The sequence below is a fragment of the Idiotropiscis lumnitzeri genome, chromosome 1 (assembly GCF_059441095.1).
Source record: "Idiotropiscis lumnitzeri isolate Australia: NSW breed Sydney's pygmy pipehorse chromosome 1, RoL_Ilum_1.0, whole genome shotgun sequence".
Lineage (NCBI taxonomy): Eukaryota > Metazoa > Chordata > Actinopteri > Syngnathiformes > Syngnathidae > Idiotropiscis > Idiotropiscis lumnitzeri.
The window spans coordinates 22,907,825-22,918,359 of NC_142391.1; the positions used below are offsets into that span (position 1 = coordinate 22,907,825).

Below are 10,535 nucleotides of genomic sequence, written 5' to 3' on the forward strand. Positions count from 1 at the left end.
CATGAACGTCTGCACTTTTACGCCTCTCAAATGTATGAAAATGTCTTCCTTTACGTGTCTGGAGGCTGTTTTTATATAGTCCATATAAAAAAAATGTTTACGGTATTATTTATGATAAATACAGGATGCGACCTTGCATTTTGTTATAATGTGAAAAAAAAATCATGTACGAAGCGTCAGTTTGATTATAGTGCATTTTTCGCGATAAATAAGATTCGAAATGTTTAATGTTAAACTGCCCAACCTGCATTTTGCATTACTTTTTATGAATATGTCACATAATAAACACGTTTAATAGTGTAATAAAGACGTGTTTCACTCGCCGTGGTTTTATTAGAAATAGTTCAGGATAAATGACATTTGTGTGTGAGATATAAAAAACACACACGTTTGTGCTTTTAAAAATTATATCAACTTATGGATAATTTTGAGATGTTAAATGTTTTATAACCTTTTCTACGAAGATTTCCTTATATCTTTACATTTAAATGTGTTCTATAATTATTTAATATTTATTAGATTTTAAGTCCTCATGTTGAAATAACAACCAATTGACAAATCGGTGTTGCCACCTCGCAATAATTGTCTGTGTACGAACTACATTAAATAGCTATCATTTTTTTGTTGTAATCAAATTATGATGCCATATCATTAGTAATGCATTCAGAAAATGCCGCCTGACGATGTATCATTTTTAATGGTTTAATATTTTTAAATATGTATATCTATTTAAATTTTTTCCTAGAAAAATAATTTAAAAAACACTAACTGTTGCAGCCCGTAGATGCAAAAGTATACGTAATAATTTTTAGGTTATTAAAAACATTTCTATTATTTTTTTAAAAAATTCAATTCATATCTAAAATGCTTGAAGCTGTAGCTGTATATAAATGAATCTAATTATACATAGTGAACCATTAAAATCCAAGGTAACATATTCTAATAAGTCCAGTACATGTGCAGTATAATTAGCTATAATTATGCATCTACAAGCAATAACCATTTACTGATTTTAGCTATTAGAAATTTAATGCTTAACACCGGAAATAATTTTGTGTAGTAAGTCAAAAAGACGGTATCATAATTCAAAGATTTTCTAATCCTTTGTATTATAAAAATGAAAAAAAAAATCATTAATAAGAGTACACAAGAGCAGAGTGCCATTTGAAAATAAAGCTATTTTTTTTATTGTCATTGCATTCAACATGATTAGATCAACTGTCATACGTAGTAAATTTTCCCGACAAACGGAAAAGAAACACCAACCCCCCCAAAACACACGCGCGCGCACGCGCGCGCGCACACACACACGCACACACACACATGGACACAAAATATGATTATTATCATTATTAATATTATTATGACACTTTGTATTTCAAATCAGAACCCTTGGTATTTACACATGTCTGCATGTGGAGTGTCTACGATTTGCCATCGTTGTGCATGCACTCACTCACACTCATGGTGTTTATATTCGTGTAGGATATAAAATACAACTCACTGTACATTTACACATATTTCCATCTTTCCTTATTAGACGTGTAAGTGCTTCATAAATAGATTCATTTCAAATGTGACATTTGTTTTTGTACACAAAGAGGAGCCTTCCAGAAAAGGAGTGCAAGGAGGAGCTGTGGGGGGGGGGGTCGTCCGGGGTCGCCGTCAAGGGGGGTGCAGAAGTCAGCGATGATAACTCTAAGGCAGTAGCTCTCGAATTGAAATAACCCAAAACCCAGTTTGGGGACCGCAAAATAATTTCCAGCAGGCCTAAAAAAACAGACATGCTTAACCAATGACCATAACATCTTCCGCTAACAACACTGGCCAAATTTAGCTCCTCCCTGAGAGCGATTGAACCTGACTTTGAGATTTTTTTTTTCTTTTAAGAACATGAAATTCGGTAGACATCATGAGGAGACCCACCAAAAGTCTCTCTGACTTTAAAGACACGGGAAGGCGTCCCTTTTTTTGTTGGTGTGTAACAGTGGCCATTTTGGTCTATTTTTGACTCTTTCCAGGATTTTCAAAGTCCTCGAAGACAGTTTTTGAAAATTCAGCTCCTAAAGCTCATTTCAATAAACATCATGAAATTTTGGCATGTCTATCCTGAATAGACCCACAAAAATGTATCAAGAGGCCATGACTGACAAGACACAGGAAATCTGCCATTTTAGTTCAAAGCGGACAATTTAGTCAAGTTCTGAACGTGCGTTTGTGCATATCAGCCAGCTACGATGATTAAAAAAAAACATTTATGTTGAAATATTTAAAACAATGAATCATTTCTATGCCGTGGTACATTACGCCCAGCCAAGTCACAGTTATGACCCAAGAAGAAACTGAAATTGTGTTTCTTGACGAAGATGTATGTCAGAGAGGAGCAAGGTCTTTCCTGGGTTGTTTGTGCAAAAGTCTTTGCTGCACGTACATACACACACTTAGGGTGCTTGTGTTTCAAATCAAATCATATTAGATGTAATTTTTAAGGGTAATGTTGTCAAGAAATAATATTTCCTGTGTACCCAAAATGTTTGAGAATTTCTACTCTTAGTGCACATGACTGACAGGGGATCTTTGAAGATTTGGTGTTTTTGCAGCACTGCAGAGGCAGGGCCTCCCGTCCCCAATCCCTAACGGCTCCCTGGCGTCAGGTCCCCAGCCCCTGAGTCAGTTGTGTGAGGTCATGTGACGCGACAGGTGGTGGCGCTCTCGGAAGGATTCGTTACAGATGGGACACTTGAGCTTCTCCTCTCGCCGCCGCTTGACCAGGGGCTCCATGGCATACTCCTTCTTGTGGTGCGAGCGCATGTGGTACACCAGGTCTGAAGTCATGCGGAAGGAGGCGTTGCACTTGGCGCACCAGTTCTGTGCCGGCAGGCACAGGGACGTGAAGGAAGGCGGCAAGAGTGTGAGCGCCGAGGGCATTTGCAGCTGGACGCCGCCCGAATTCTTGGGCCAGAAGGTGGCGGCAGCAGCGGCAGTGGTGTACATGAAGGGGCTCTGCTTGGCCACGCCGCCCGGCACGGGGCAGTTGGCGCCCAGCTCTGCGCCCTGCAGCTTGGCGGCCAGGTGGTCAGCCTGGTAGAGGCGACTGGACGAGATGGTGTCCCCCACCGCCGGGTGGCAGTCCAGTAGCTTGGTCGGCATCACCAGCGGGGAGATCTGCGAGTAAGTGGATCTGGCAGGCTGGCTGAAGGCGCTCTTCCGCTCGCCGCCACCCGCCTGGCTCACCGAGGTGAAGGCGCTCGCCATGGGCGGGGTTTGGGGAGGCTGCGTCTCCGACAGAACCTGCCGGATGTTCAGATGCTTGTCCGAGGGGCTGCTGCTGGGACGGTCTTTGTTTTCTGAGTTGGCGGCTGACAAGCTTTTGCTGCCTCCATGGTTCTTGAGAGTCTGAACCGACTTCTTGACTTCGGTAAAGGCGCTGCACTTGGTCTCGGAGGAACCGGATGAGGAAAACGACCGGTGGTTCTCCTCCAAGCCGTATACTCCTCGGTAGTTTTGCGCTGACGTCGCCAACTCCTCCTTGGACTTGGACTGCGGCAGGCCGGGTCGTCGGCACTCCCGGTCGTCCACCGCAGAGAACTTTCTCTTCCCTGAGCTCTCGCTGCGCACCTCAGCTTCCCTGTCGCTCAGTGGGCTGCCGGTCCGGTTGTTCTCCATGTCCCGAGCCAGGTTGTGAAAGTCCGTGGAGGGTTTGGTGCCATCGCCCTCGGAGCGCCCGTGCTTCGGGCTGCTCCTGGTGGGTGTTGTGTTGGGTCGGTCTGGACTGCGTTCCCTGCCGGGCTCCTCGTCCGCTCCTGTCAAGCTTTGCAGTCTTTTGGTGCAGCGAAACCGCAGATGCGCCAAAAATGGGAATTCAAACTGGAACCTTTGGCTGCAGTCTGGACATGAGTGGTGGGATGAACCTTTTTTGGGGCAAAGACACAATCATTAGTTTCTAATGATACCAAATAGCCCTAATTTCTTTTCAATGAAACAACTAATTTTACCATTGCACTTTCACAATATACTGTGGAATCTGAGCTAGTAAGAGATCCCAACTGTGCCATGTTCATCCCAATACATAGAAATTCTAGATTAGACTTTTAAATGTATTGTTGTGACTGCAAACACTATAAATAGACATTAAAGAAATCTTTTACCATTTAAGAGCCACTCAAACATGATGGACCCACGCTTGAAACCAGTGACCACAAACACCAAGTGCGAAGACCTTCCAAACTTAACGTGGCGCCGATAAACACAAACACTGTTACGGTGCAGGTGCAAATGGGATGTAGCGATGCCTTCATGCCTACATCTGGGCTCTTCTATGAGGAGTCATCACAAAAATACGGTAGCTACCTCCTAAATGTTCTGTAATTAATTCAAACACTTGGAACGACGGCCACGGGTATTTTTGCCCCAAGAAGCGTCAGAGCAGGCATGTCCAGCTCCGGTTGTCGAGGGCCGCTGTCTTGAGTGTTTTCCATCTCTCCCTGTTGCAACACACCTGATTCATATGATCAGCTCATCGGCAAGCTCTGAAGACGCTTGATAAACAACCTGATCATTTAACTCAGGTGTGTTGAAGGAGGGAAAGAAGGAAAACAAGTAGGGCAGTGGCACTCGAGGACCAGGTTTGGACACCAATGCTTTTGAAATTAAACCACAAAAAGATTGCGTTAAACACAAACTGAGCAGAAACTCTACCTCAAACAGTATTTTTAATGGCACTCAACCAGTTTTCACTCTTCTTCTACAAGAGATTTTTGTTGGCTATGTATCGCACCTTTGCTCTTGGTGGGCACCCTGGTAGCGGTGAGCAGCAGCAGTTCCACCAGGTCCTTCCCGTACCACACCAGCAGCTCCTCGTCTTTCTCGATGCGCCTGAGGGAGCGGTAGAAGAGTTGACCGTTCTTTACGTAGGCCTCCAGGTTCTGCTCGTCCTTGTCGCGTGCCGACTGCACCAGACGGAGCCACATCAGGCCCTCCGAAGTGCTGTTGGCCGCCGACGTGTCCACCTGACAAAAGCATTGCAGACATTGTATCGTGAGCAACATTCGGATCGCCAGTCGGTAAATGGACCTATTGGTTAATTTTTTTTGGGGGGGGGAACCCTATTCCCTGATTCTTCCCTTTTTTTTGTTACCAATCCCCCACTTATTTGCATTTTTTTTTTGTCTTTACTAAGAATCATTTTCATTGCAACTTGCACAAAATCGGTGGCGACTTGAATTGTGTAGCGAATTGGGCATTGAAAACGAATGCCGCATAAGAATTTTGCAATTCGAGTCCAAGCGCGTTTTAGCATATTGTCGTCAGAGAGGAATATTTGGATGGCAGTCAGTACATTAATTATCACTGCATCATGGTATCATTATTGGCAAAATATTGCAATAATATTGTGAGTTAAAATCCGACTCTCACCTCTGGTATTAAAATATTTTTTTTTCTTTTTTGCCATATCATGACATCATGACTGGCAAAAATATCAAAATATCCTTCGTTTGGGCATATTGGTTGCCAGAAATATGGAACTGTATTTCTGCCATGGGAAAAATCAAGTTCAATGTCAATGTTAACAAGATCATTTATCATGTTAAAACATGACAAGTTGTCATTAAAGAATGTTTGAAAGGAGAAAAGGTGCTAAATTTGATTTTCCGGTTCACGTGGAGTCATTTTTGTGCTATTTAACCGAACTTACTTGTTGCGTAACTCTGCTACTCTTCTATAATACCGTACAGATACAAAAGGTAATGTTGTTTTTTTTTAAAAAGGCCTTGTGTTTAAAAATATTTTTTCTTAAAAAAACCTCCGCCAGTCAACTGAACCAGAAGCAATTGCTTTGTTTTACTTTGCAAAATGCAGAAGCGAAAAAGTTCAAACGTGACAACTCATCACCTGAAATTTATAATGTCAAAACGTGCAATGTATCAGATTGAAATGTGTAAGTTGCATTTAATGTGATTTTGAACGTTGTTTTCCCGGCGTGGCAGGCGACACGCTTCGTATATGATTGGCATTATCACCTCATTGCTCAAAACGATCGGCGGGGGCGGGGGGGATAATTCTCTTACCCGGAAGATGTAGGGTGCGGTGCGCTTGTCGGTGGCCTTGAGCGCGATGAAGGCGATACTGTCGTACATGGACGTGTGGCTGAGCACGCACGGCCCGAAGATGGCGCTCTCGGGCACATCGCAGGTGGTGTACACGCTGGTGAAGATGTCCGTCAGACACTGCTGCACCGCCTTGGCGTCGCCGTCCCACAGCTGCGCTTTGTGCTGCGAACTCGACTCCTCCATGGCCGCCGACCTCTGCATCGCACACAAGCGCATGTTCACTTGCATTGAGGAGCCGCAAAAAAACAAAACCAAAAAAAAAAAAAAAAAAAAAAAAAAAACAAAACAAAACAACAATGATATAAAATAAAATGAAATAAAAAGGCTCCTTTGCGCCTTCACGGGCTCCACAGAAAATAATTACATTACATTTTTGTCCACCTAAGCAGCTTAAAATGGTTTCTATTACTCTCCGTGACTATAAATGGTTACAAAAACAATTATAGTATTTATAAACGAGACATACAAAGCGATTTTCAATACACCCAAAGACGCTTATTATAGTTTAAGGAGAAAAAACATAACTGCTATTTGAACCTCATTACGACATCATGATGGTTTTATTAGCATTGACGTGAATTTCTTTTTAAGCAATAACACCAGCTGATAACATTGTTTGTAACATTAATTTGAAAACACAGTAATGTCAATTATTAGTCTTATTTTTAAGCTTTTGTTTCTGTTTTTGTGCATTTAAAAAGTCAATTCAAAATACCCATATAGACAGCCAAATTACTTAAATCACTCGAATTGTGATTTGCGTCACGTGTAAATTGCGTTTCAAACAATAACTAAAAAAAAAATTAAAAAATTAAATGTGCATTGTGGCCCACGACCAGAACATATTTTCTCCTCTATTTAGTGCCTCATTCTTCAGTACAAGGAAAAGTGATATCACATAATTATAGCATGAAATTTAAAAGAAACGTCGTATAATTTCTGCTAATGGCACCCTGGCTGTATTTTGCAAGTGAAACAAACGTTTTTGAAATCATCACTTTAATTGTTTTTTTTTAATGGCTGTGATCTATATTACTACTATTTAAAAAGGCTACGGGCTTCCGTGCAGTGATACAAAAGCATGTACGGGATTTTAATTCTTTTAGAATAATAAAAAAAGAATACAGCTTAATCCTGATCCCGTCATAAAGTCATCCATTCTCTTTTTTTATCCTCTTTTCCTCGCTTCTTACACGAGACTCATTTGCATAATCCGCCACTTCCCACCCGGCATGGAAGAGAGTAATTAAAGCAGCACCGACGCTTCATTATTATGATGATGATTTATCTGCCCCCAGCGCGGAACCCCTCGCGTAAACTCGCACCTGACGCACGCGTAAAATGTCATCAAAACTACAAAAAAAAGACATTTTTCACGTTTCCAAAGAACCCAAAATGATCGCTAGCATTTATTTGACTGTTAATTAAAACGAAATAAAACTCATCCGAAGCGCGTTACGAGTACAGAAATTATGCGAAAATGCAATTAGAATTTGCAAAACAGAAAATTTCAGTTTTGGAAGCTTTTGGTACGGTGGAATGTTTGATTCGGCGTGAAATATGTCAATTTAAACTGAAATAAAATACTGTCATAAAAAATGCGAATAACAAATTTAACACTTCTCACCAGCTGTGACACAAACTGAGATGTTAAATAAAAGCGAAAAAGATTTGTAGAAGCCTCATTACGTTTATAGAAAATTTTACAAAAGCTTCCCCGGTGCAGCGCAGCTGTGCTCGGCTTCATCGGTCTCGGGATGCACGGTGCTCGGGGACGAGCTGGACTCCCGTTCGGCCCATCTGCCGACTGCATATCAGCCTATTAAACCACCCTCCGACACGAGCACCCCCCAACACAACCCTCCCTATCATCATCATCATCATCATCATAATAATAACAACAATAATGATAACAGTGACTTTTCCAGCACCTACCTCTTGCGCAGATTCGGAACCAAATAATCCACAACCCGCAGCGCAGCCACAAGAAGCAACGAATACGAAAGTAGAAAAGCCAGCAAAAAGGAAAAGGAAAGGATGATGCGTTTGCTTCCTCAGTGAGTCAGAAGCAGGACGCGTCCCGCTCCGTCCTGGTGGTGCGCGCGCGTACGTCGTGTTCCGTTGCTGTGTGGACGACTCGCGGGGCGACGCGCGCGTTTTGTTGGCCGCGCATAATCTTCCCAATGAGGCGTGTCACTCCGCTTCTCCTCCTTTTAACTCTTCACTAGCCGACTGCCGCTTGACGAGTCTTATGTTGGGAGAACACCCCACCCTCACTCCACCACCACTCACCCATTAACCCGCCTCCCACCCCTCATTATTATTATAATTCTCATCAAAAGACTTGATGCTTACTAACCCACTTTGGGGAAATCTAATTTTTAAGTCTAATTTCACCCGGGAAATGTATGATTGCGCCTATTCATTTTCATAACACTATCATAATGAATACAGAGCTTAATAGGCATTTTATCAAGTTACAACAATCTTCTCCTCCCCATCCAGGTTCCAACTCGTCACACCGGAGCAACCCGCCAACGGAAACCGGCTCAGGGAGCGCGTCAGCCGGCTTGTTCTGCGTCGTATCCCGTCGGGCTGGTGGAGGTCAACGAACTCTGTTCTATAGTCACCCATTCGACATTTAATTTTATCAATCCAATAAATGAAGTCTTTGTATATCAAACTTCTCCACTTCCAGGTTCCATTTCTGAGCACCGAACCACCGGCTCTTCAAGCGCTTCGTCATGGCTCCGAATCCGAACGTTTAGTACGGTGTTCTGCTTAATTATTTTTATACACGATAACAAGTACAGACTAAAATTGGTATTTTATCTCGCTCAATTTGCCTCAAGTCACAACAATGTGCACTTCAAGTTTCCACGTCCAAGCACCAGTCCACCCAGAAGTCTCGCAACATTATAGGGCCACGTTTTTTTGGTGCACTACATTCTTGCCCGACACTGAAAAACATAAACCATTTAATTAATATTACCCAACATTGATCTTTTATTTCGCGAAAATCGCTCAATCCACCATTCCCATCACGAACATCGCCACTTTAGCGAGCAGGATCCGACTCGGAGGCTCCTCAGACAGCCTCGTCAGTTCTGCATCTTGACAGTTATTCTGGCCCGCTGCCATGCACGATATATATTTATTTTCCGATATCCTATTAGTAAGTATTGAACCATATTGTGCGTTTATGACCTTTATTACACACATCGATGCTCTAATTGCCAAACAACCTCCTCCTCCCTCCCCATGTTCCACCTCCTCCCACCGACCCCACCCGCGAGCTGCAGCCGACTCGGGAGGCTCCTAACGCGGCCTTGCTCGGCTCAGCATCCGGTCGGAGTGGTCGAGGTGATGGTCGGCTCTCCGGCAATACCCCGAGGCGCACTCAGGGGGCGCCAGTGTATAATGCTCCCGGCTGGGTGAGACGAGTCAGGTTTTTTCCCCCTGCTTTTTTCTTCCTTTTTCTTTTTTTCTTCTTTCTTTTTTTTTACCTTGATGTCAAGTGCATGATTCATAAGCACTTTTAAAGGCAGGAATATGATGACAAATTGATGATGGTATTAAAGTGTAATCACACACTTTTTTAGCTCAATAATTTCCACTCAAGATCCACTTGAGGCGACTAATGATACAATTTGAAGATGTCTCGTCCTTTTAGGTGTTTGCCCTTGTGCTCCATCATAAATCCATCAGATCAATGGCGGCGCCGCATAAACAAATAAGACCTTCATCTTTTCGGATTATTCTAAATAAATCAAAATGGCCAAACAAACAGAATGCTCCCGAAAGCGGCTCGTGTGGTTTTAATTATACATATAAAAAAAAGTGCAACACCAATAACTGTGCTGCCCTATCATAGTTATCATGCTATTTAAAAACATCCTAGTTCACTTTCTCTGATTCTGTTAAGATGTTTTTGTCACATTTATTATCAAATAGTGAACTTGTAATAGGGCCTGTATGGTGTTGATATAATGAAATGCTATGTTGGGCCTATAACATTATTATCAATATTCAATAATATAAAATACAACATACACACATTGCAACATGTAAACACAACATACACTGTAGCCTACAACACACACACACACAAACACACCCCCATACGTAAAACATACACACGCCACCACAAACTGCACAATATGGTCATACGCAGTACACCCACACATACCACACGCATTTCCGCACAAGTACATGCATTTACGAAGCACACACCATACATACATCCGACACATTCGAGGCATATAGCACACACACATACAACAGAAATACATATATATAACACACTGAGGCTAAACACATACACGAGCCAACACATTGCAGACGTTAACAAGACGCACATGCAACGCCCATGCAAAGAAACAGTCGAAACTCACGGACAGAAAAACACGCTTGCAAGAAAACCGA

The 10,535-nt window shown here is 42.5% G+C and overlaps 1 protein-coding gene across 1 annotated transcript; it reads right to left on the minus strand.

Moving 5' to 3' along the window:
* Positions 1-1,158: 1,158 nt before the first annotated feature.
* prdm8b (PR domain containing 8b) lies at positions 1,159-8,263 on the minus strand. The gene is made up of 4 exons (XM_088290038.1): positions 8,046-8,263; positions 6,069-6,305; positions 4,778-5,009; positions 1,159-3,911 (listed from the first exon to the last, which is right to left on the minus strand). Exons 2-4 carry the CDS (start codon positions 6,291-6,293, stop codon positions 2,671-2,673), a joined length of 1,698 nt encoding a protein of 565 aa, XP_088146164.1. The 5' UTR covers positions 6,294-6,305; positions 8,046-8,263; the 3' UTR covers positions 1,159-2,670.
* Positions 8,264-10,535: the final 2,272 nt, after the last annotated feature.

What these genes read in the sequence shown, in the direction of transcription:
- prdm8b (XM_088290038.1), bottom strand. Translation starts at nt 6,293, where the DNA reads ATGGAGGAGTCGAGTTCGCAGCACAAAGCGCAGCTGTGGGACGGCGAC. An exon ending in CCGCACCCTACATCTTCCGG is followed by an intron (nt 5,010 to 6,068) that starts GTAAGAGAATTA and finishes TGCTTTTGTCAG; the next exon opens with GTGGACACGTCGGCGGCCAA. An exon ending in GGTGCCCACCAAGAGCAAAG is followed by an intron (nt 3,912 to 4,777) that starts GTGCGATACATA and finishes GCCCCAAAAAAG; the next exon opens with GTTCATCCCACCACTCATGT.